This window comes from Apium graveolens, chromosome 7, assembly GCF_009905375.1.
Source record: "Apium graveolens cultivar Ventura chromosome 7, ASM990537v1, whole genome shotgun sequence".
Taxonomy (NCBI): domain Eukaryota; kingdom Viridiplantae; phylum Streptophyta; class Magnoliopsida; order Apiales; family Apiaceae; genus Apium; species Apium graveolens.
The window spans coordinates 105,864,779-105,889,618 of NC_133653.1; the positions used below are offsets into that span (position 1 = coordinate 105,864,779).

A 24,840-nucleotide genomic window follows, 5' to 3' on the forward strand; every position below is an offset into this window, starting at 1 on the left:
TCATCAGAGCTTTGACTGGTCCGGTTGCCTTACACTCCCTAGCCATGTGTCCAGTCTTCCCACACTTGTAGCACGTAACTCCTGGCTTCGGCATCTTGCACTCATTCGCCAAATATCCCTTCTGATTGCACCTATACAGGTCATGCTCAGCTTATTGTATACTCCGGGGTGCCTTCTTCCACAGTGCTTGCATTCCGGTCTCTGGAACCTGTTTTCTCCAACTTGCCCTTGGCTTGCCTGGTTGTTCCCTTTTGATTCTTGCCTTTTGCCCAAATTTCCCTTCTTTTGAAAATTTCCACCCTTCTGGAAACCAATCCTCTTTATATTCCGATCTTGCGAACTTCCAGCTTCAGACTTTTCTCCATAAAATGGAACCTTCCTCTTCTTGTTATCCCTCTCTTTCCTTGACTGCACCCCATTATTCTCAATCAGAGCAGCTTTCTGTACTACTCCCGCATAAGTTTCAAGCTCAAACATAGCCACCCTATCTCTGATCCAAGGCTCCAATCCTTGCTGAAATTTCTTTGCTTTTTCCTCCTCAGTGCTGGTATACTTTGTCACAAACCTTGACAACTCAGTGAACTTCTTCTCATACTCCAATACAGTCATGTTCCCTTGCTTCAACTCAAGAAATTTTAGCTCCATCTGATTCTGCATGTACTTAGGGTAATACTTGTCCAGAAATAGCTTCTTAAATCTCTCCCAAGAAACCTGCTGAGTGACTTCCATAGCCTTTACTGATTCCCACCAATAGATGACTTCTCCCTTCAAGAAGTAAGCAGCATATGGCGTCTTCTGATCGTCTCCTAACTGTACCAACTCAAAAGCCCTTTCCATCTCCTTGATCCATGTGTTAGCTATCACTGGATCAGTGTTATCATGAAATGCAGGTGGATTCACATTTTGAAAAGCCTTGAAGGTGACAATTTGTCTAGGTGGTACTGGTGGTTCAGGTGGTTGGTGTGGCTCACGGTTATCTTGGTTTTCAATTCGTTGTTGAAGAGTTAGTTGTTGTTGAGCTATAGCATTGGTTTGCTGTTGCAAGGTTTCCAGTAGTCGAAGAATATTTGGGTCTGTGGTGGAGGTGGTTGTTGGGTTCTTCTTTTTGGGAGGCATGATCCTGAAATAAGAGTTGTATCAAAACATATATGAATGATAAAATGATTCGAGGGTATCGTATGGCATTCTCATTTACATATGGGGTCAAATTTCCAAATTAAGCAGATATGATGATAAAAACATAAAATAACATTTGAGAGTAAATGGAACAATAGCACATAATTATTGAAATTTTAAAGGTCACGGTACATAGGATTGGGATATAGTCTGATTCTAGGAATAACAGGCTTATTTAAAGGAAAAACGGAAACAACTGGGGATTCCATAGAGTCTGATAGTACAACAACATGAAAGGTAAATGGAAAGAACTAAGGCTCCACTCCATCTGAACGGGGCTTGGTAGTCTTTTCCTCTCGAAGCGTCTTCACAATGCTCTGAAGCTCATCTGCCACCATCTGAATGACATATTGGCTGGTACGGTCCCGGTGCGCTGGCATCTCCTCAAGCTTAGTGTTGACGTACCGAACCAAGGTCTCAAGTCTCGCAGTCATCTACTCCTTGGGCTTCCCTTCGTAGTTTCGGCTATCCGGATACACGTTCTTCAGTCGGTCTATCAGTCGGTCGTACTTGCCCTGAAGCATGTCAAACTCGCGCCTCAACTCAGCATACACTGTGAAAGCAATAGTGTCGTCCGACCCAGAGGATGACGAGGAATGCGCCCTTTGCTGACAACTAATAAGAGGAGTATTAATAATAATTTACTTAACCTACTCTCTCGCATAATATCTATAACCTACACACAAATCCTATGACCTATTTGGGTTGTCCAGGGACTCTAAACCGTAGCTCTGATACCAAAACCTGTCACACCCCCAACTTAAACAGCAAAATAAATATAGCTATTACATCATTTTAATGAAGAATACACAACCAAATCCAAGATCTTACAGTTTAGGGTTTGGAACAGCCCAACACTACCAACTATTACATCTGAATACAAATATCGAGTCCTCACACAACTATTAATACTTATTCTACCTGAGCTTGAACATAAGCATCAGCATCACAGGTCTTACGGGCAGTCTGCTTGAATCTAACCATAGCTGCTAGCTGTAATATCAGGGTAAAGCAAGAAATGGGCCGAATGCTCAACAAGTGCTAACAATACGAAACATAAATTGAGATATACTTTTAAGAATGACAATGGAAAGACATAACTAATGATAACGAGAGATAGAAGTGAGATGGCATCATTTTTCTTGTATCAAAACAATTATAAAAAAAATCATGTCTTAATCAAAATCATTTTATGACGCTACGGATTACAGCCGATGATCAGCCGCGAAGTAATCCCGAACCTCGCTGGGTTCTAAAACATTAACGGGAATCCCTAGGCAACTTTTAAGCCAAATATAAGTGTGGAAAGGACTCGCGTCTCAGTCCAGATCCACTATTCAAAGAAAACATTTATCCCCCTTTGGGACTGAAAAACCCACATTTTATTTATTTCAAAAACTGATGCCAAATTATGACAAAATCTCTTTTTACAGTAAACAACTTTATCAAAGGATTATAGATCAACTCAAAACACGGGGAATTGGTGCTAACTCTCAGAGCCATGAATCACAAAACTAAACTCTGTGAGGGTAACTGAATGGTTTTCATGTATCAAAGTTTAGACCAGGGAATTTAGTGAGGCTATTGGATATCATGAAAGGAAGTGCCAAATTGGGCTTAAAGCAATGGTTTCTCATCAAGGTTCAAGTGCTGGATCATCAAGAATGTAAGCTTCATGAATACTAAGGGTGTTAAGGTATGAAGAAATGATTTTTAGCTCAGGATATATCAGAATTGACAAGCTTTAGGATAAGAAAGAGGGGTATCAATCAATTAGGAATCATGTTGGTAAGTTTCTGACTATCAGAGTTCAAGGTAAGGTTCTATAGGGGTTCAAGTATCAGGATGAGATATCAATACTTAGGAATCATCATCATGTTAATCAAGAGGATCAATCAAGTAATATAACAACTCTTTATTTTATCATGGCATTTAACTATCATGAAAAGACTTTTGAACTACTTGCAATACATACTTGAGGGTTCATGGCATCTCTATGTAATTCAAAGATAAGCGAGAGATACGCTTGATTTAAACATATCAAAATGACTCAGGATAATTGCATCGATAAATATGAACTGTTTATAGTAAATATGAAGGTCAAGTTGAATCACTTGCCTTGAGATAGGCTGGACTGGTCTGACTGGTAGGAGCAACTGGAGCTTCACTCGACTTTTATGGCAAGTTTTCCCTCGTCTCGAGATCCTACATAAATAATAATAATCCTCATTATAATATATTCTTACCATCTCAACCTATTTACAACCCGAAATTAAACACGGATGGCACTTAGGCCTATATGCACTTAATTTATATCCACCTTTATATTTCAATTGTACACACGTAGCCACATAATCACATATCGTATATTAATACCAAATAACACCATAATGCAACACTAGGCTTGGATGATCTCGACTCACAACTTAAGTCACTTGGTCGCTAAACTAGACAAGATCTTCAAATTTTGGCTTCCTAACTCGATGTGCCTTTCCTAAATTATCCAAAACCTATTGACCCTCACTTGTGCCTTTTGCTCTACTGACCTTATACTATCTTACAACTATGGTGGTCGACCTAATACTCGCTTCTAAGTGTTCTAAAACTATGTGATAAGTGAAAGTGCTCACTGGTGCAAATTTCAGAATGACAACTATGGTTTCTTGAGTACATTAGACACTCTTAAACCACAAGCTTTCCTTCAAAACTTTTACACAAGACTCTCCTGACCTAAGGGCATCTCACAAACTTGATTTGGCTCAAGGGCCTGGCTTGGGCCTTCTTGGGCCTAAGCTAAAAGTCCAAGGTTCCCCTGTTTTTCTGGGCAGAAAATGCCCTGACTTTAATTAACTTGCGACACATGGTTCTAACTCATATCCTATGAACTATGGTTGGAAAAACTTCTCTGACACTCCCTCTAACTAAGGCCCAATTGGGCCTAATGAGGGCTACCCATGACATGGTCAAATCTCCCTATTTCTAAGTTGCAACAAAACTATCCCCTGCTGGACAGATTTTGTTATTCTACTTGTGCACCTAACCAAATGACACGCAAACCTCCAACCAACTCCTAAAACCTTTTATATACTCCCAATACTAACTTCTGGTAGCTTGGGCCTCAAAGTGCACACCAATGACATGGTCAAAACTCAGCGTACAATCATTGAATATATTTTCATTTGACTTTAATATTATACCCAATACACAAATAATATTACATAAAATGCCGGTCGTAACAAAGAATTTCCAAAATTCAAGAGTGTTTTACATGCGTGCATGCATTCGAATCTTACAAGCCAAAACAACATGATTTCCAAATAAATTTTCATCATAAGTCAACATGCAAGCCTAACATGGATTATAAATAAATGACCACCTAGCATGAAAAGGTTTTTACCAAGCTTTTACTACAAATTTCATGTTATCATCACAAAAACACACAAAAATGAAACAAGGCAACAAAACACCATCCATTCGGCTCCCATCAGGTCATGGCCGAATGGATTAGGGTGAAAACAATATTTTCATAAGTGTAACACACTCATGTATAGCCATTCTCAACCCTATGATACTATAACTCATGGTGAAAGCCTTGGATTCACAAGAATCAAGGATGTTCACTTTGAGTTTAACAAAAACACCACCATGCAAGGTCAACATATAAGTTTTTCACTCTAAACTTTTGAGATTTATAAGAAAAACATGTAGGGAGTAAGATTACTTGATTATAGGATGATTGCTTGAGTAAAGAAATGAAGAAAGGAAGGGAATGGGGCCTCGTCTATAGAATGGCCGAGAGGGAGGGGGAAAAGCCGAGAGGGAGGGAGGAGGAGAAAGGGGAGGGTGAAGTGGTGGGGTGGAATGGAGTGATCATCACTCTTTGGTTTGTTTTTATGTCCTTGATTTGACTAAAATGTGAGTGGATTTAGGAAATGACAAGAGTAACCCTCTAGCTAAAGTTAGGCCATTTTGCATGCAAGGTCGAGAAGGTAATTTGGCTAACAAAATGTGAGTTAGTGGGGTTGGAAATGTCTTCTTTGCCCTTTAATTGAATGGAAGAGTGATTTACATGCAAGAGTTTCCATGTAATTTGCTAATAATTAAACAACTAATTTTCAAAGATTTACTTTTATAAAATAAAATAAAAGTTCAAAAATTATAAAATTTATACCATAAAATAACTTGGATTTTTAGAAATTTTATGAGATCACTTTTGAAATTTGCGAGTGAAATAATTTTTAAAAGATAATTTTTCAGGGTATAGAATATTCTTTATAAATCAAAAATAAGGGAAATTAATAAAACTCTTGCTTTGAAAAAAAATTTTATATACTCCATAAAGCAATTTATAATGCAGCAATTTTCATTCACACAAACGTACAATCATTATGCATATTTATAATCGACTCTAATATGATACTGAGTTCACAAATAATATTACACAAAATGTTGGTCGTAACAACAACGACTTATCGATAAGTCATAATAAAGCTTATCGAGAAGTCCCTCGAGAAGTCAGGATATTGACTTATCGAGAACTCACTCGAGAAGTCTTAAAATGACTTGTCGATAAGTCAATTAGACTTATCGAGAACTCAGTTCTCTATATACTTTTGATCATTTTAATTCTGCTTTGCTAATTTTACATATTGAAAATGTAAATCAATATCCAGACAGTTTACTTAGAATTTGAAAAATTCCAAGCTGATTTTTAAATTTTGAAAAATAAATATGCAGAGATTTCTGAAATATTTATAATTCATATTTTAGTTAACTTCCAATTAATCAAATGAAATTTAATTTACTAGAAATTAATATTGTTATTCTCAGTGGACTAACAATGAGATTTATAGAAGGGGGTTGAATGTAAATCTCAAAACTTTTTCAAGTTTTGAGCAGTTTCTAAGGCTAAGTGTTTTTTAGAACAAGTGTGTGAATTGCTTGAAGCTAATACAGACAGATATATATTCAAACACAAATGTAAAGAACACAAGGAACTTAAAAACTTTTCTGGTGGATTTGTTGTTCCACCAGAGATGTGTTATTTCAGAAAATCTGTGATTCAAAGAATTAAATCACAGCTGCTTTCTAGTACAAACTAGATGATTTTCTCTCTTGATATTTCTAAACAGCTCAGGAAAATTCATATCTAATCACTAGCTGCTACTTGGTTTATATATCACCAAGTTTACAAGTGAAGACAAAACTGTAAAATACAATTAAAAAGATTATTCACATGTTTTCTTCTTCATTTCTCTATCAAATGCAATTTAGGCTTGGCTGTAGATCTTTGAATACTTCCTTGTTTGCATCAGAATGAAAATGCTGCATTTTCTTGATTCCTCCTAGAGGCTTCCACATTCCAGTTTGTCTCTGTCAACCCATGTGCCTCTGTCAGCTTGTGAATTGTCACTATCAACTGCTAATGAACTAAGCATCCGTTGAAGCTTTCATTCGTTAATGCCTTATCCGTTGAGGCTTTATCCGTTGAAGCTTTATTCGTTGATGCATTATCAGTTGAAGTCTTTATCCGTTGAAGCACTTATCCGTTGATGGATATTATCCATTGAAGCATTAGAGACATCCGTTGAAGCTTTGTTTCTTATCCGTTGAAGGTCTTCAATATCCGTTGATACTTCTTCACTTATACAAAATTACAAGGCATAAAATATTTACAGTTAGCCCTCATATTTGCATATCCATTAGTAATCAACATGACTGATAATTTCCTACAACATCTAAGAATTACAACTTGAATCCAGAGAATGAAATGTGCTACAATACTAAACTTATTGCTAAGTAAAGCTACTCCTTCAACAGATAGCCAAGATGGTCTTATCCGTTGAGGCTACAAACACTAGATTTCTACTTAAGTATTTTGTTTAACTTATCATCAAACTAGTACACATATTCTTAATAATCTCCCCCTATTTATGTCTACTAGAACTGCATGCATAAATTTGGGTTTAGCTTGATGATAACAAAACACTTGACAAATATATAAACTGTAATAAAGCAGAAATTCAAAAGTGCTACAAAAATGTGTATGCTGAGATGGAATTGAAGAGTTACATTATTTCCAAGGTTGCTCCTTTAGCCTGAGCAGATTAGTTTCTTTTCCTTTGATTCCTTGTTTTCTTTCCTAGCCTCCTGTCATTCTCCTCTATTTGAAGTTGAAGTTGTCTGTAGAATTCAGCTTCATCTTCTTCATTGATGTCTAACTTAGATTGCATATCCTTGAGAGTTTCATTACTGGCAATCTTGAGCTGATCTTCAATTCTGAAAAATCTTCTGACTCCTTTGTTGTCTCTGAACTCCATCAACCAATGAGGTGATTTGTGAATTGTAATTCCTCTTTCTTGAATGAGTAATGTTCTAGGCAAAGCATTGGGCTCCCTCCAAGTTTTCCTTATGTTGGCAATCTTGTTGAGAATCTCAGTCTTGGCAGTCCTGGTAAAGCCAGAATCCCTTTGTATGGCTGAGTAGACTCTAATCAAGGTAGAGTAGCCTTCATTCAGAATTCTATAAAGAGGCCAGGTTCTTTCCCCATCTCCTTTGTATTTGAACACTAGTCTTTCTGGTAGCTGTCTGTAGGCAGCTATTCCCCTTACTTCCTCCAGCTCATCCAGATAGAGTTCAATGTCTGAAAATTCTTTTATGTCACAGATGTGAACATAATCATCCTTAGAGGCTTGAGGCTTAGGCTTAGGCTTCTGTGTGAATTTGATTGAGGCTTTAGAGGGTGTTGATTTGATTCTTCTTTTTTGCTTCTTTGATGGTGGAGAAGAGGTTAAGAAGGTGGGCAATTTAATGGTGTCCCAATCAATTGGTTCCTCCTTGGGAATGATTGTTTCACCATGAATGTTCATGAAGGGGTCAGGCACAATGGGTTCAGGAATAGAGGGTAGTGGTTTGGATATTGATTGGGTTTCTTCAGTCTCATCTACCATCTTTCTCTTTGCATTGACCTTCTTTCTGTTCCCTTTTTTCCATTCTTCTCTTCCCTTACTTCTTTCCTCCATATCAGTATCAACTATGTCCCCCATAGCTTCATCTTCACTTTTGTCTTCAATTTCTTTCTGTTCTTCAGCCTGACTTGACTTTAGCTGTTTTTCAAGCTTTGCTTGTGCTCTTTTGTCAGCCTTTAGTTGTTTGGCTTCTTCCTTCAACCTTCTGGTTTCTTCCCTCTTGGCTATTGAGAATTTGGGATGTCCTTGCATCACACATATGCTCTTTCCCTCTCTGAAGATAATAGCCATGTTCCTCCTTACAGCCACATCCATGGTCTCTTTGAGTTTTGAGATACTTCTACCCAAAAGCTTGTCCTCATCAGCCTTTGGAAGAGGAAAATCCACTTCTTTCAGGGGATTCTTTGTAGAGTCCTTATTGGATCTGTTGTTGGGCTTGAGAACCATAGGTTTCAGATCCTTGGAAGAAGTCTCTCCAACCTTATTCCTCCCTACTGGCTTGAGCTCCATAATAATTGATTCCACTTTTGTACTATGCTTCACAGATTATGATTGAGAAGTTGTAGAACCAAAAATTTGTTGCATCTTTTCATCAATCTTCTTCCTTTACTCTTTGACTTGTAATTCAGCTGGTGCTATCTAGATTAGATCAATTCCATCAAGCTTTCCTTTGATTGGAATAATTGGAGAAGTGGTGATGACAGGAACTAGCACTTGAGAAATTTGAACTGTTGTTGATGGCTCTCCTTCCCCTTCGCCTTTATTCTCCCCCTTTTTGTTATCATCAAGGGTAGGGGTCAAGCCTTGTGCATTTTCCAGCTGCATGAGTAGATTTGTTTGAGTTTGTTGATTCTGAAGAATGGTGACCATAGAGTCTTCAATGATCTGAACTCTGGTTTCCAATCTGGCCAGTCTCTTGTCAGCATCAGATTATTTCCTCAGTCTCCCCAACAAATCTTGCATAGTACCATAAGGTATGACTGAATCCAACTTCTCAGTATTGTAGGATTTTAGATCAGCAATATCCTACTTGAGCTCATCCACACTTAGATTCTGTTTGAAGTGCTGCAACTGCAGGAGATGCAGAGATTCCAGATGAGCTTAAAGAATTGCCTTGGTACCAGCATCTGTAGTCTCCTGAAGGGCCTTTTGAATTGTCATGACTTGTCTGACTAAAATGACACCAAACTCTCCTGGTGTTGATGCTTTTGCCCATGCCCATTCAGGAAGATCTGGAACAGAACTTGGGCCTGCTACTCCCCCTAAGTTCATGCTCTCATCCAAAGAATCAGAGTCATCATCATTAGAATTTACTCCAAATTCTTCAGATGGCTCACCAGCTTGAGAAGGCAGCTTGTTAACAGCAGCTTTGTCTCTGAGAAGAGATTCTGAAGTGTGTACAATGTTTAATGTCTGTTCTGCCTCCACATTGCCCTGAGCAGCCAATAATTGATAGGCTGAAACAGGATGAGTAAAAGTGTCAGCATCCAAGGAAATGTTATCAATTACAGCTTTGTAATGTTGCTGAAATTGTCTTTCCTTTTCTGTATCATCCACTTTCATTGACTCACTAGCAATGGCTGGATCCACCCTTATAGCTTCTGTACCTGCCTTTCTCTCTTTTTCTCTATTTTCTTGCATCAGGGGCTCCCCCTGGCTCACACACAGCCTCACACCCTCACCCTCACCTTCTAAGGTGGCACTCCCTTCACTCACTTTTGCCATGCTGGAAGAAATAGCATGCATATGGTGACTCTCAACCTCTCCTTTTGCCTGGGAGCAACCCAGCCTCTCACTCAAAAGATCACTCCCTTCCCTCAAACCTAAAAGTGATTGTACAGTAACCATGTCCTCTACAGTTGGAATTGTTTCTGTTATGTGTGTAGAGACCATCAACGGATAGGGAGTATCCGTTCAAGTGGAAACTGATGGTATCAACGGATAACTGCTGTTAAGCTTATCCGTTGAAGAACAACCACTTGTCAACGGATGAGAGATATCCATTGAAGAAGGAAAAGATGTAGATATAGAAAGTGACATAATTGTTGAATCTGTGTGAATTGATTTTAAGTGTGGTGACACAGATTCTTCAACTACATCTGAAAGAATTGGCTGATGATCCAACAAATCATCTAAAAGATGATGATCATCAAGTTTTGAGTGGAGCTCCTCCCTGAGTTTTAATGAGGGAGAATCAGGAATTGATGTGAATATCATATCCACATCCAGAGAGGGTGATGGAGAGTTTGATGATTGGTGTGTTTGTATTATGAGAGAATGGGGCTGTGACTCCATATTTGCTGGAATCACATCAAGCTGAATTTGAGAAGGCTCAGATACATAGATGTATCTGTGCTGTGTGTGCCCCTTGTGTGGAAACTAGGGTCTTGGCCTTCTTCTTCCTTGAAAAGGCTTTAATTGGTGAATGTGTGGCTTCAGTGTCCCTCCCCCTTTTGTTCTGTGTCCCTGGTTGGGGACTATTTTCAATAGTTACATCCTTTTGGGAGGATGCAACTAGGGATGTGTTAGACTCCTTTTGAACCACCACAGTCTTTTGAGAGACTGTGGCTTGGCTGGCTTGGGTACCACTCACCTCTCCCACCTTATCCTGGGGGGTTTCTTGATGTTCACCCCTCCCCTCACCACTCACACCCTGTTCACTCCCTTCAGGGTTTATGGTAGTTGTTACAACTGTTGTCTTTTGAGAAACAACAGAGGTAGTTTTCTTTGACTTGAGTTTTGAAACTTTAGTTTTGGTGGCTTTGGTAGGAACCTGTTTGGACAAAGACACAGATTCCATGGCCACACTAGAAGGCAAAGAAACAATGGGGTTGGAAATAGTAGGAGTTATAGAAGTGTTTACCTCACTTACCTGTGGTGCATTCATGATTGGCAAATATACCAATGGCACCTGGCTGTTGAGGTTCATTCTCAAAAGGTCTGCAAGGACCCTTTTCTCTTGTGCCCAGCATTTGAGTTTATTATTCTCATTTGATATAACCAATCCTTCAGCAACATGGTTAGCCAATAACATAAAAAATCTAGCATAGTAGATGTTATGTGGTCTATTAGCTTTGTTACCTAATCTGGAACCTAATTCTAGCATGACACAGTTGCTAAAATTAAAGTACCTATCAGAAACTAGCATATAAAGCATATCAACAAGAGATGAAGTTATGGCATCAAAATTGTTAATCTTCCCAGAGAAAACCTTAATAAAGGCATCTCCAAGAAAACTCCATTATTTCCTAAGGCCTTTCCTTCTAATGCTACCTAAACTAGCAGAATCAAAAGCATAGCCTATGGAATCTAACATAGCAGATACATCTTTATCAGTGTGTGGTGTTATGGCATTATTCTCAGGCAACTTAAAGCAAGACTGTATATCATCACAGTTAATGCAATAATCCTTACCTTTGAGAGAGAAGGCAATAGTCATATCTGTGGAGTTGAAATCTGCAGTTGTCCAAATCTCCTCAATCACCTCACAGTAGATGGTTGGGGCTTCCAGCATTGCATAGCTCAGTTTACAGTTTTTGATGAAGTCCATCATCTTGTGATAATCAGAATGGGCTTCATTCTTTTCAACCAAGGCTATGAAATTGTTCTTTTCATAAACAAATCCTGTTTGAGACATAATTTTGACTACTGGTGCCATTGTTGTGAGTAGAGGTTGCAGAGAAAAACTTGAGAATTTTGGGAGAGAAGGAGAATGAAAATTGCAAGAAAGCGTAAAGTAAAAATAAGAGTTCAATGGGCTTTTATACTTTCTTGAATTAAAACGTAAATAAAATGATACTTTTAAGTATATTACAGCCGTTCAAGAATAAATAAAACTGTAGAAATTCTAAACTGCTTTTAAAACAAATACATACAACAGTGTATATCTGTATCAATGGTTAAGTAAAGAAATCAACGGCTGTGACTTACTGAAAGTAACTGATGTGACACTTCAACGTATAAGGTAAATAGTTATCCGTTGATGACCAACACTATTTTATCCGTTGAGGGATAAAATTACCAGAAATGTATTTGTCTTTCAACAGATAATGAACATCCGTTGATAGAACAATTTTGGCTTTCAACGGATAGGGAATATCCGTTGATAGGATAGGTCTTTCTTAAAGCCAACTTTGTTCTTGCAGCAAATTCATTTCAGGCTTCAATGCAGATTATATAGAGGACATAAATTTATGAATAATTAAGCATACCTAGCTCACTTACTAATCTTGTGAATGTTGATTCATCAAGTGGCTTGGTAAATATGTCTGCAATCTGCTTTTCACTTGGAACAAAATGAAGTTCCATTGTACCTTTCATCACATGTTCCCTAATGAAGTGGTACTTGATATCAATGTGCTTGGTTCTTGAGTGCTGCACTGGATTTTCAGTAATGGCAATGGCACTTGTGTTGTCACAGAATATTAGAATTTTGTCAACAGTCAAACCATAGTCAAATAGTTGATTCCTCATCCATAGTATCTGTGCACAACAACTACCAGCAGCAATGTACTCAGCTTCAGCTGTTGATGTAGAAACAGAATTTTGCTTCTTGCTGAACCATGACACAAGCTTGTTCCCTAGAAATTGACAGGTGCCAGTTGTGCTTTTCCTGTCTATTTTATAGCCTGCATAATCTGCATCTGAGTAGCCAATTAGATCAAAACCAGACTCTCTAGGGTACCAAATTCCTAGATTTGGAGTCCCTTTGAGATATCTGAAGATTCTTTTAATAGCCACTAAGTGAGATTCTTTAGGATCAGCTTGAAATCTAGCACAGAGACATGTAGAAAATATTATATCAGGTCTACTAGCAGTTAAATATAAAAGTGAGCCAACCATGCCTCTATAACTTGAAATATCCACAGACTTTTCAGCCTTGTTTAGTTCAAGCTTGGTGGCAGTGGCCATGGGAGTTTTTGCAGATGAACAATCCATTAAGTCAAACTTCTTTAAAAGATCATAAATGTATTTAGTTTGACTAATGAAAATTCCATCACTAACTTGTTTAACTTGTAAACCAAGAAAATAAGTTAGCTCTCCCATCATGCTCATTTCATATTTACTTTGCATTAACTTAGCAAACTTTTTACAAAGCTTATCATCTGTAGATCCAAATATAATATCATCTACATAAATTTGAACAAGTATTTTAGAGCCATTAACATTTCTAAAGAAGAGAGTTTTGTCAACAGTACCTCTTGTGAAGTGATTATCTAGAAGGAATTTTGACAAAGTCTCATACCAGGCTCTAGGTGCTTGCTTTAGTCCATAGAGTGCTTTCAACAGATAATACACATAGTCTGGAAAGTTTGGATCTTCAAATCCTAGAGGTTGGCTTACATAAACTTCTTCCTCCAATTCCCCATTTAGAAATGCACTCTTGACATCCATTTGATAGACTTTGAAATTGGCATGAGCTGCATAGGCTAGAAAGATTTTGATGGCCTCAAGTCTGGCAACTAGAGCAAATGTTTCATCAAAATCTATTCCTTCTTGTTGAGAATAGCCTTTAGCAACCAATCTGGCTTTATTCCTTATGACAATGCCATTTTCATCCATCTTGTTTCTGAATACCCATTTTGTATCAATAGAACTCTTGTTCTTTGGCTTGGGTACCAGCTTCCATACTTTGTTCCTCTCAAATTGGTTTAGCTCCTCTTGCATTGCTAAAATCCAATCTGGATCCAATAGAGCTTCTTCCACTCTCTTAGGTTCCTCCTGTGATAGAAAGCTACTATACAGACATTCATCTTGAGTAGCCCTTCTAGTTTGCACTTTAGATGTAGCATCACCAATGATCAGTTCAAAAGGGTGATTCTTGGTCCATTTCCTTTGAGGTGGTAGATTAGCTCTAGATGAGGTTGCCTCATTATTGTCATGATGTGAGATAGAATGTTGATTGGTTGAAACTCCCCTTGAGTTGCTGATCCTTTGAAAGGAATTGGGAGCTCCATCAACTGATGAAGTGAATTGATTATCCGTTGACAGACTGTGATCAACGAATGCTTCATTATGAACTTCAACGGATGATGCACTTTGTCTTTCAACGGATGCTGCATTGCTTCTTTCAACGGAAGCTGAATTATGACTTTCAACGGATGCAGCATTCTGTGCATTATCCAAAGGCAGATTCTGAATTCTTCTTGAGATGCCTTCTTCATCATTCTCATCTTCACTATCATCACAACATATCTCAATGTTGTCAAATTTGAGTCCTTCATGATGTCCCTCATCTGTTAGTCCATCAATCTTTTTATCATCAAACACAACATGCACAGATTCCATGACAATGTTGGTTCTTAGATTGTAGACCCTATATGATTTTCCAGCAGAATAACCAACAAATATTTCTTCATCAGCCTTTGCATCAAACTTTCCTTTATGATCAGATTGATTCCTTAAGATGTAACATTTGCAACCAAAGACATGCAGAAAGTTTAAAGTTGGTTTTCTTCTCTTGAATAATTGATAGGGAGTCATGCCTTTTGCCTGATTGATTAGAGAAATATTCTGAGTGTAACATGCACAGTTAACAGCCTCAGCCCAAAAGTAAGTTGGGAGTTTTGACTCTTCAAGCATTGTCCTTGCAGCTTCAATTAGTGATCTGTTCTTCCTTTCCACCACACCATTTTGTTGCGGAGTCCTTGGAGCTGAGAACTCATGCATGATCCCATTTTCTTCACCGAACAACTTCATGGTTGAATTCTTGAACTCAGTTCCATTGTCACTCCTAATATTCCTTACATTGAAATCAGGATGATTGTTGACTTGCTTGATATGATTGATAATGATTTCACTAGCTTCATCCTTTGATCTAAGAAAACAGACCCATGAAAACTTAGAGAAATCATCAACAATCACTAGGCAATATCTTTTCCTTGAAATTGACAATACATTGACTAGTCCAAAAGGATCCATGTGTAGCAGTTGTAATGGTTCATCAATTGTAGATTCAAGCTTCTTACTGAATGATACTTTCTTTTGCTTTCCTTTCTGACAAGCATCACACAGTCCATCCCTTGTGAATTCCACTAGAGGCATTCCTCTAACTAAGTCCTTTTTGACTAGATCATTCTTTGTCTTGAAATTCAAATGGGACAGCTTTTTGTGCCATAGCCAACTTTCAACTGCACTTGCTTTGCTGAAAAGACAAGTAATGGATTCTGCATCTGTAGAGTTGAAGTCAGCTAAGTACACATTCCCTTTTCTAACTCCAGTTAGAACCACTTTATTGTCCTTTTTACATGTGACAATACAGGCTTCAGAATTGAAGGAAACAGTATTCCCTCTGTCACATAGTTGACTGATGCTCAATAAGTTGTGTTTGAGACCATCAACCAATGCAACTTCATCAATGATGACATTTTCTTTTGTAATCAAGCCATATCCCATAGTGAATCCTTTGCTGTCATCTCCAAAGGTTATGCTAGGGCCAGCTCTCTCCTTAAACTCTGTGAGCAGGGTGAAATCTCCTGTCATGTGTCTTGAACAGCCACTGTCCAAGTACCATAGATTCCTTCTTTTTCCCTGCACACAACAAAATCAATCAAGTTGATTTTGGTACCCAAGTTTCCTTGGGTCCAGCCTTGTTAGTCTTTTTCCTAGACTTCATTCCTCCTGCATCTTTTGACTTAGGTAGCTTTGGGTCAACCTTGATCTTAGATGTGGTTGGTTGAAGTGTAGGGTTAGTCACACAATCACTTAGCACATTTGATTGAATTTGATAAGGCATGGATTGTGCAAACATGTTATTCCACATAGGCATATTGTATGGCATTTGAGGCATACTAAATGCAGTAAAATAAGGATTATTAATATATGGCATGTTTGCAAAATGTGCATGGGGATTCTGATGAGACATAAAAGGCATAACATGCAGAGGTGACATAGACATGTTAGGCATGGAGGGATTTGAAGGCATGGGAGCATTTTTAACAGATTTGCAATTATCAGATAGGTGATTAACACTTTTACAATGCACACAACTTTTTCTAGGAGCATACCTATCAGGTGTGTAATTGTTATGTTTGTTAATCCCTACCTTCCCATTTCTTTTAGATTTTCTTTTAGTTTCCTTCTTATCCTCAACCAACTTAAGCCTATTTTTCAGCTGATCTAAAGTCATGTGTCCTATATTCACCTTACTGACATCTTTGGATGTGCTAGCTCCTTCTTTGACAAAGTTCTTGAGAGTTGAATCATTCTTCTTATTGAGGTTTTTATTTTTAAAATTACTTGCCTGTTTTAATTGATGAGCCTTCAATGGATGCTCCTTTTCTTCCTTCAACGGATAACTTTCATCATCCGTTGATTCCACATCCGTTGACAATCCATCAATTAATTATAACTCCTTTTTGTTTTTCTTCCGGGCATCCTCACAGAATGATTCAATTCCCTGAACCTTGGCAATTTGAACACTAACATCCCTAGATGTTTTCCAGGCCTTGATTACCTCTTGCTCACTTTCTAACTGTTTAGAAAGAATTTCTACTTTCTTAACAGCTTCTTCTAGTTCACTCTCAACAGTCAAGCATTTAAGTTTAATCTTTTCAAGCTCAATTACCTGATTCTCTAACACAGCATTCCTATCACTTAAAAACACATTATTCTCTTTGATCCTAGTGTTTTCTTTAGCTAGTGATTTAAGGGAAACACGCAAATGATATAATTCATTGAACATATCATTTATGGCTTCATTGCATTCATGTTTAGAAAGCTGAGAGAGATCAGTAGTAATTACCTGGTTGCTTGATGAACTAGTTTCATTTTCATCAGAATTAGCCATCAGGGCTAGGTTGACATATTCCACATCATCATCTTCATTGACCCCATCTGCTGCCCAATCATCTTGAGTGAGAAAAGCTCTTTCCTTTTGTTTGAGCAAATCAAAATACTTCTTTTTGTAATCAACTTGCTCAAATTTCTTTTTATCAGAGGTTGGCTTCCTACACTCACTTGCAAAGTGTCCACTCATGCCACAGTTATAACATTTGAACTTGGATTTGTCCACCATGTTTTTGTTTGGCTTAGTGAATTTTGTATTTTTCCTGAACTTCATCTTTGCAAACCTCCTTGACAGAAAAGCCAGGTGTTCATCAATATCATCAGAGTCATCCTGACTGGAATTGTCTTCATTCTCAGCTACTTGCTCTTTACCCTTGCTTGATTCTGATTTACTTGTGCCAATTTTGAGACTTGGCATTGTCGTTTCCTCATTCCTGGCTTCAACCTTCTCACTGTCAGCTACAAGTGCAACTGATCCTCCTTTTCTCTTTCCCTTTTCCAATAGCTCATCTTGCTTCATCTTAAGTTCATATGTCTTCAAAATTCCATATAATCTTTCAAGTGTGAAGTCCTTATAATCTTGAGAATTTCTTAGAGAAACAGTCATAGGCTTCCATTCCTTTGGTAGAGACCTTAGAAATTTTAAGTTGGAGTCCTTGACTTGGTACACTCTCCCATACAGCTTTAATCCATTCAACAGTTTCTGAAATCTGTTGAAGGTATCATTCAATGATTCTCCTTCTTCAAAGTGAAAATACTTATACTGTTGAATGAGAAGCTGCATTTTGTTTTCTCTGACTTGCTCAGTGCCTTCACAGATAAGCTGCACAGTATCCCAAATTTCCTTAGCAGTTTGGCTGTTGATGACATTTCAAACATATCTTGATCCAGGCCATTAAACAGAATGTTCATGGCTTTCTTGTCCTTGTGGACCTCTTTAATATCTTCAACAGTCCATTCAGCCTTTGGCTTGAGAATAGACTGTCCAACAGCAACTGTTGCAGTAGCAGCTGTGGCCACCTTGTGTGGGATGTGAGGACCATTTTCAATGCAGTTGATGTAGCTTTCATCTTGAGAGAGAAGATGTAAATGCATCTTCACCTTCCAGTGATGATAGTTATCTCTTTCCAGGATTGGAATCTTTACACCAATATCCTTCTTACTCATGATGTTAGCAGAATAGATCTTTAAACTCTTTGAATGTTAAGAGCTTGCTCTGATACCAATTGTTATTCCCAGTGGACTAACAATGAGATTTACAGAAGGGGGGTTGAATGTAAATCTCAAAACTTTTTCAAGTTTTGAGCAGTTTCTAAGGCTAAGTGTTTTTGAGAACAAGTTTGTGGATTGCTTGAAGCTAATACAGACAGATATATATTCAAACACAAATGTAAAGAACACAAGGAACTTAAAAACTTTTCTGGTGGATTTGTTGTTCCACCAGAGATGTGTTATTTCAGAAAATCTGTGATTCAAAGAATTAAATCACAGTTGCTTCCTAGTACAAACTAGATGATTTTCTCTCTTGATATTTCTAAACAGCTCAGGAAAATTCATATCTAATCACTAGCTGCTACTTGGTTTATATATCACCAAGTTTACAAGTGAAGACAAAACTGTAAAATACAATTAAAAAGATTCTTCACATGTTTCTTCTTCATTTCTCTATGAAATGCAATTTAGGCTTGGATGTAGATCTTTGAATACTTCCTTGTTTGCATCAGAATGGAAATGCTGCATTTTCTTGATTCCTCCTAGAGGCTTCCACATTCCAGTTTGTCTCTGTCAACCCATGTGCCTCTGTCAGCTTGTGAATTGTCACTATCAACTGCTAATGAACTAAGCATCCGTTGAAGCTTTCATCCGTTGATGCCTTATCCGTTGAGGCTTTATCCGTTGAAGCTTTATCCGTTGATGCATTATCAGTTGAAGTCTTTATCCGTTGAAACACTTATCCGTTGATGGATATTATCCGTTGAAGCATTAGATACATCCGTTGAAGCTTTGTTTCTTATCCGTTGAAGGTCTTCAATATCCGTTGATACTTCTTCACTTATACAAAATTACAAGGCATGAAATATTTACAGTTAGCCCTCCTATTTGCATATCCATTAGTAGTCAACATGACTGATAATTTCCTACAACATCTAAGAATTACAACTTGAATCCAGAGAATGAAATGTGCTACAATACTAAACTTATTGCTAAGTAAAACTACTCCTTCAACGGATAGCCAAGATGGTCTTATCCGTTGAGGCTACAAATACTAGATTTCTACTTAAGTGTTTTGTTTAACTTATCATCAAACTAGTACACATATTCCTAACAAATATGCTGCAAAACATTAGCTTAGTTCTTGCCTTAAGATGAAAAATTAAGCATTCCAATTTCACCAACAAGTCTAGTGAAAGTTGTTTCATCCAAAGGTTTAGTAAAAATGTCAGCTAATTGTTTTTCTGTTTGAACAAAAATAAGCTCAATGGTACCATTAGTAGCATGTTCTCTAATAAAAGGGTACCTTACATCAATGTGCTTTGTTCTAGAATGATTAACTGGATTAGCCACAATAGATATAGCACTAATATTGTCACACATAATTGGAATTTTGTGTAACACTAGGCCATAATCCATTAGCTGATTTCTAATCCAAAGCACTTGAGCACAACAACTTCCAGCAGCTATGTATTCAGCCTCAGTTGTGGAAGTTGACACAGATTGTTGTTTCTTGCTATACCAGGATACAAGTCTTTGTCCAATAAACTGACAGCTTCCACTAGTGATCTTTCTGTCAACCCTGCATCCAGCAAAATCTGCATCTGTGTATCCAACAGCTTCAAAACCAGTTCCCTTAGGATACCATAATCCCAAGTTTAGAGTCCCCTTCAAGTATGTGAAAATTCTCTTTACAGCCATCAAATGTGATTCTTTTAAAAATTGGCTTGAAATCTTGCACACAGACATGTTGCAAACATGATGTCTGGTCTACTTGCAGTTAAGTAAAGCAATGATCCAATCATTCCTCTATAGCTTGAAATATCTACACTCTTGCCCTTTTTATCTTCATCCAACTTTGTTGCTGTAGACATAGATGTAGATGCAGGTGAACAATCAATCATGCCAAACTTTTTCAATAAATCTTTGACATACTTAGTTTGGCTGATGAAAATTCCATCACTTCTTTGACTGACTTGAAGCCCAAGAAAGTAACTTAATTCCCCCATCATACTCATTTTATATTCACTCTGCATAATCTTTGAAAACATTTGGAAAAAAATTTCATTAGTAGAACCAAAGATAATATCATCCACATAGATCTGTACTAGGATCATATCATCACCATGCTTCTTGTAGAAGAGAGTTTTGTTAATGGCACCTCTAGTGAATCCATGTTTAATCAAAAATTCTGATAGTGTGTCATACCAATTTCTAGGTGTTTGTTTAAGTCCATAGAGAGGCTTGAGGAACTTGTATACAAAATTTGAAAATTCTGGATCTTCAAAGTCAGGTGGATGTTGCACTAAATCTCTTCTAACTCACCATTAAGGAATGCAAACTTAACATCCATTTGATATACCTTGAAATTTGAATGTGCCTCATATATTTCTATTTGTAAATCTTTTTTTGATAAAAAGTTAGAATGTTATATAATATTTACTAATTTCACTAAAATATTGAGGATTTGGACGATTGATGTATGGTAAGGTTCCCCAAAGAAAATCTTGCATATCTTAACCAAACCTTATACATGATCAAAATTGTTAAATTATAAAAAATTGTACAGCGTGTGCAATTGGTGATGAAAATGCAATTTTAATATTTTGAACCATAAAAAACAAACCTCTTTAAAATGGGATATTTTTTCTACTGTAATTCTGGGAAAGTTTATGTTTTGCTTTTTGTTAAGAAACGATAAATAATTAGAGTTAAAGTTTTGAACTAGTAACATACCGTGATCCTGTACATGGAATTTTGACAGGCGTGTGTAGTTGGCATTCATGGAGATAAAAACGAAGGAGTAGTTGTTTTTATTGCTAAAAAGCGAAGTAGCAGTTACCCTACGACTGCCAAGAAGAAAAAGAGTAAATAATGGTGGCTTTGCACTTTGCAGCTGGCTACAATAACTTGTTTGGCCATAATCTGGCAGATTATGCTCCAATTTTGAAAATTCACATATCAACAACTTGTACTGATTATTTGCACGTATGTGTCATGATTGGCTAATATTACTGGTTTAATTTGAACAAAAAGATACCAGCATCTTCTAGTATTATTATTATTATTATTATTATTATTATTATATGTATGAGATCTCTAGCAGTCAATATATTAGTTTTTATTGCTTCGAAAAAGAAAAAGAAAGGTTGCTTGTTAGATCACAATTAGACTTTAAGGCCACCAACCATTTTTGAATTATGAACCATTAATTTATCAAGTTGAAATTTCAATAATGAGGTACTATAAAAGGACTGATGGGATGGTACATTAGATTAATTTGTGTGTTCCTTTTAGGAAGGAGAGAGATGGGGAGGAGACCTTGTTGCTCCAAGGAAGGACTCAACAGAGGAGCATGGACTGCTAGTGAAGATGCAGTACTAACTGCTTATATTCAGGAACATGGAGAAGGAAACTGGAGGAATCTTCCCTGTAGAGCTGGTAAAATACTTATGATCAAACACTTTTTATTTAAATATGTGATTGAAGTGTTCTTGATCTCATGTTAAGTGGCCAACTCTCCACAGGTGTGGTAAATTACATGATATATATATATATATTATTCTTAACACTCTCACTCACTCGAAAATCTTTTAATGCAGGTCTGAAGCGATGTGGTAAGAGTTGCAGACTTAGATGGCTAAATTACCTCCATCCAGACATTAAGAGAGGCAACATATCAGAGGATGAAGAGGACCTTATTATTAGACTTCACAAACTTCTCGGAAACAGGTTCACATTTTTTCTACTTTTCATGTCGGCATTCAAGGATGCTATGCTTAGCATACATATTCTGCTATGTTTACTGAGTTGATTTATAAGATGGCTTGGTATTGTTTTTAGCGAAAAGGGTTGGCCTTCTCTGTTGTAACTGTTTTCGTGTTATTTAGGTGGTCACTAATTGCTGGAAGGCTTCCAGGTCGAACAGACAATGAAATTAAGAACTACTGGAACAGCACTCTTAGTAAAAAAGCACATGGGATGCTTCAAAATTCTTCTGCCTTGTCAAAACTCGGTCTAAATCGCAAATCTATTGCTAAAAATCCCACCACAAAGCTCATGAGATCTAAGCAACCACCTAATTCCCCAAAATCTGCAGTCCGAATCAACTCCTTGAGACACATACAAGTTGTTCCAGGATTGGCATCACCAAGTGACAGTCCCTCTACTATCTCAGCATTTCATAGTCTACAACATCTTCAAGAACTTCCCAAGGATTCAACTAATACCGCTCATGAGCTTGATAATTCAGCAGTGGAGGCACTGAAATCACGTCTTGAAGAAAACACGAAAGAAGATTATGGTTGCAAGAATGATTTGAATGAAGGTGGATTTAATTATTCTCTTTGTGTTTCTGATGCCATTAATCAAGACTGGACAACAAATGACTTCCTTGAAGGCAATGCCATAGTAGACATAGATTCGTTATTCTCATTTCTTAATGATGAGGAGTGGCCCTATTTAGATGATTCTTCTATAAATCTATGATCTGCAATCATTTTTACTTTGTATGCTTCAGTTGAAAAATCATATGATTGTATGAAATGTACAGATGAACATGTAGTAACATTAAGACATGACAATGTATATAGTAGTGACTGCAGACTGTTAGTGTACTTGTTTCATCAAGGATCTAATGGTATTATTCATCAGATCACCAATCTCACGAGGGACTGACTTTAATAACGAGGTTATCCCTATGATCTAAACAAGGTTTGACAAGAGAGAAAATAGCACCCAGAATAACTACAATAGTTTCACCATTTGTCATGTGTATGTAGTTACTAATGTCTAAACGTTACAATTTGCTTATGAGATTTTAAAAATGATGCAGATATAACCAGAATGATGACATAAAACACAATTTTCTTTACAGTTTTACAGCAGACATGAACAACCAAGAAGAAGTTTCATGTCATAGAGCAGTATGAAATATACAAGACTTATTTCTACCTATTAAGGGCTATTGATAATGCCAAGGCAAGTACTATCCATCCAAGCAGAAAATATCCTACTGCTCTTGTTGGCCCAACATCCTCCTCTTCCTGTCAAAGTTAAACCTTATCAGTTACTATCAAATCTCCCTACATATGAAACCAAACCCTCAACCGCTAAAATGAAAATTCTATGTAAAATGAATTATACATATGATCACATAGATGTAACATTTCATACAACATCTGTAATAGTATATCCAATGCTTAGTTTTTACTGAAGCACACCTGTGGAGGAGGTAATTCTGTTGGAGTCTGAGTTATGTCAACCTCGAAAGGCCAAACATAAGTCTCTGGATTTCCCATCCTCGACAAGCTCCAATCATACAGTCTCCTATCTTCTACGGATGATAATATGGCGTGTGACTCCTGCTCAGCATATACCAGTTACTCAACTAGTCTCTTCAAAATTATACTTTTCTCCTATTCAAACTAAAATTATTAGTGATTAAAATGAAGAATGTAAAATTATTTCACTGACCTTGAAGAGATCAACCCTCTTGCTGCATTCCTCTTCATCTAGTCCCTCATTCATCACTTGTTCAAGCTTTTTCTTGTATGCAACTGTCACCTGTTAGTTTGGTTGTCAGATAATGCTCCCATGTACAAATGTTGCACACTTGCATCTTTTCTAATGCTCAAAATTTTAAAGTTTTTTACAGTGCATTTTAGTAGTATACAAAGTACATACTCAGGGTGACACTTATAGTAACCTCATAAAATCCCAGCTTGTAATCATTGAACATTTACTAAAGCACTAGAAAGCCATTTGATCTAGGGATTCGACTGTGTGCCTCGACCCATACCCTGACTCGAATTCATTTAGACAATCTGAAAATGACACGACACGATTCAATTTTATCCAGATATATATATATATATTTTAATCAAATCTCGTAAATTTCAGAAGCTGTTAAAATAGACACAAACATGATCACGACTTAGAAACTCAAAATTTCCTCCCTTAATTCAGCTTATAAAAGTTTGTGTACAGTGATTGTATACAAAATTTATGAGTGTTTACCTACCTCATCATAGGAACAACCTCTTGGTAATCCAAGTGTTGTATAATAATCAAAACCCGAGATAGCTGCACAAAAAGAGTGAATGCATTGTAACCCATAGCAACTTCAAAGAATAACATGAAAAACAGAGAATGAAAAAGAATACGTAGTCCTCTCATAGCTTTGTCGACATTAAGAGCACTAATGAAAGACTGTGGTTCCTCTTGAACTTCAACTGTGGTCTCCTCTTCATTGTGTTTTGTTTCATCACTAGTAGTAGTTGTAGTTGTAGTTGTACTTATGTCATCACCTTCACTGCTATTGCAAATACAAAATTTGGTTCTTGGAATATATAGGGAGGCAGTCTTAGGCACCACTGCAACCGTTGGAAAATCTCGCCGGCGCCCGTAAAATGATGTTGTTGCTGCTGCCGCTTTAGCTGCCATTTGTGCCCCCCTTTATTTTGGGATGGAAGTAGTTGGTTTAGTTCTCAGTGTTTTGGTTCACAAGTTAACATGGCAACATATGATGATGGAGGATAATGCTGCTCACTTCTAACACTACTGTCCACTCGCCTGGCAGGCAAGTACTAGTCTATAATATTCACCCAAAATATTAACATTTTATTATTACTTCCTTTTCTCTTTTTTCTTTTACATTGTAAACAAAAAAATTCAGTCCCAACCACTTATCTTCAAG

The 24,840-nt window shown here is 37.2% G+C and overlaps 2 protein-coding genes across 2 annotated transcripts; one reads left to right on the forward strand and one right to left on the reverse strand.

The window, feature by feature from the left end:
- The first annotated feature begins 21,408 nt into the window (after positions 1-21,408).
- On the forward strand, positions 21,409-22,795 carry LOC141670830 (transcription factor MYB123-like). The gene is made up of 3 exons (XM_074476852.1): positions 21,409-21,584; positions 21,746-21,875; positions 22,034-22,795. Exons 1-3 carry the CDS (start codon positions 21,452-21,454, stop codon positions 22,629-22,631), a joined length of 861 nt encoding a protein of 286 aa, XP_074332953.1. The 5' UTR covers positions 21,409-21,451; the 3' UTR covers positions 22,632-22,795.
- Positions 22,796-22,972: 177 nt separating this feature from the next.
- On the reverse strand, positions 22,973-24,738 carry LOC141670831 (NAD(P)H-quinone oxidoreductase subunit U, chloroplastic). Its single transcript, XM_074476853.1, has 5 exons — positions 24,308-24,738; positions 24,166-24,227; positions 23,619-23,708; positions 23,366-23,506; positions 22,973-23,188 (listed from the first exon to the last, which is right to left on the reverse strand). Exons 1-5 carry the CDS (start codon positions 24,585-24,587, stop codon positions 23,093-23,095), a joined length of 669 nt encoding a protein of 222 aa, XP_074332954.1. The 5' UTR covers positions 24,588-24,738; the 3' UTR covers positions 22,973-23,092.
- Positions 24,739-24,840: the final 102 nt, after the last annotated feature.

Bases quoted from the DNA above. Each gene is read 5' to 3' on its own strand.
- LOC141670830 (XM_074476852.1), top strand. From the start codon at position 21,452: ATGGGGAGGAGACCTTGTTGCTCCAAGGAAGGACTCAACAGAGGAGCA. The intron at 21,585-21,745 runs GTAAAATACTTA...CTTTTAATGCAG, and splicing joins GAATCTTCCCTGTAGAGCTG to GTCTGAAGCGATGTGGTAAG. The intron at 21,876-22,033 runs GTTCACATTTTT...CGTGTTATTTAG, and splicing joins CACAAACTTCTCGGAAACAG to GTGGTCACTAATTGCTGGAA.
- LOC141670831 (XM_074476853.1), bottom strand. From the start codon at position 24,587: ATGGCAGCTAAAGCGGCAGCAGCAACAACATCATTTTACGGGCGCCGG. The intron at 23,507-23,618 runs GTCAGTGAAATA...TATGCTGAGCAG, and splicing joins AGAGGGTTGATCTCTTCAAG to GAGTCACACGCCATATTATC. The intron at 23,189-23,365 runs GTGTGCTTCAGT...TAACTTTGACAG, and splicing joins CAGAATTACCTCCTCCACAG to GAAGAGGAGGATGTTGGGCC.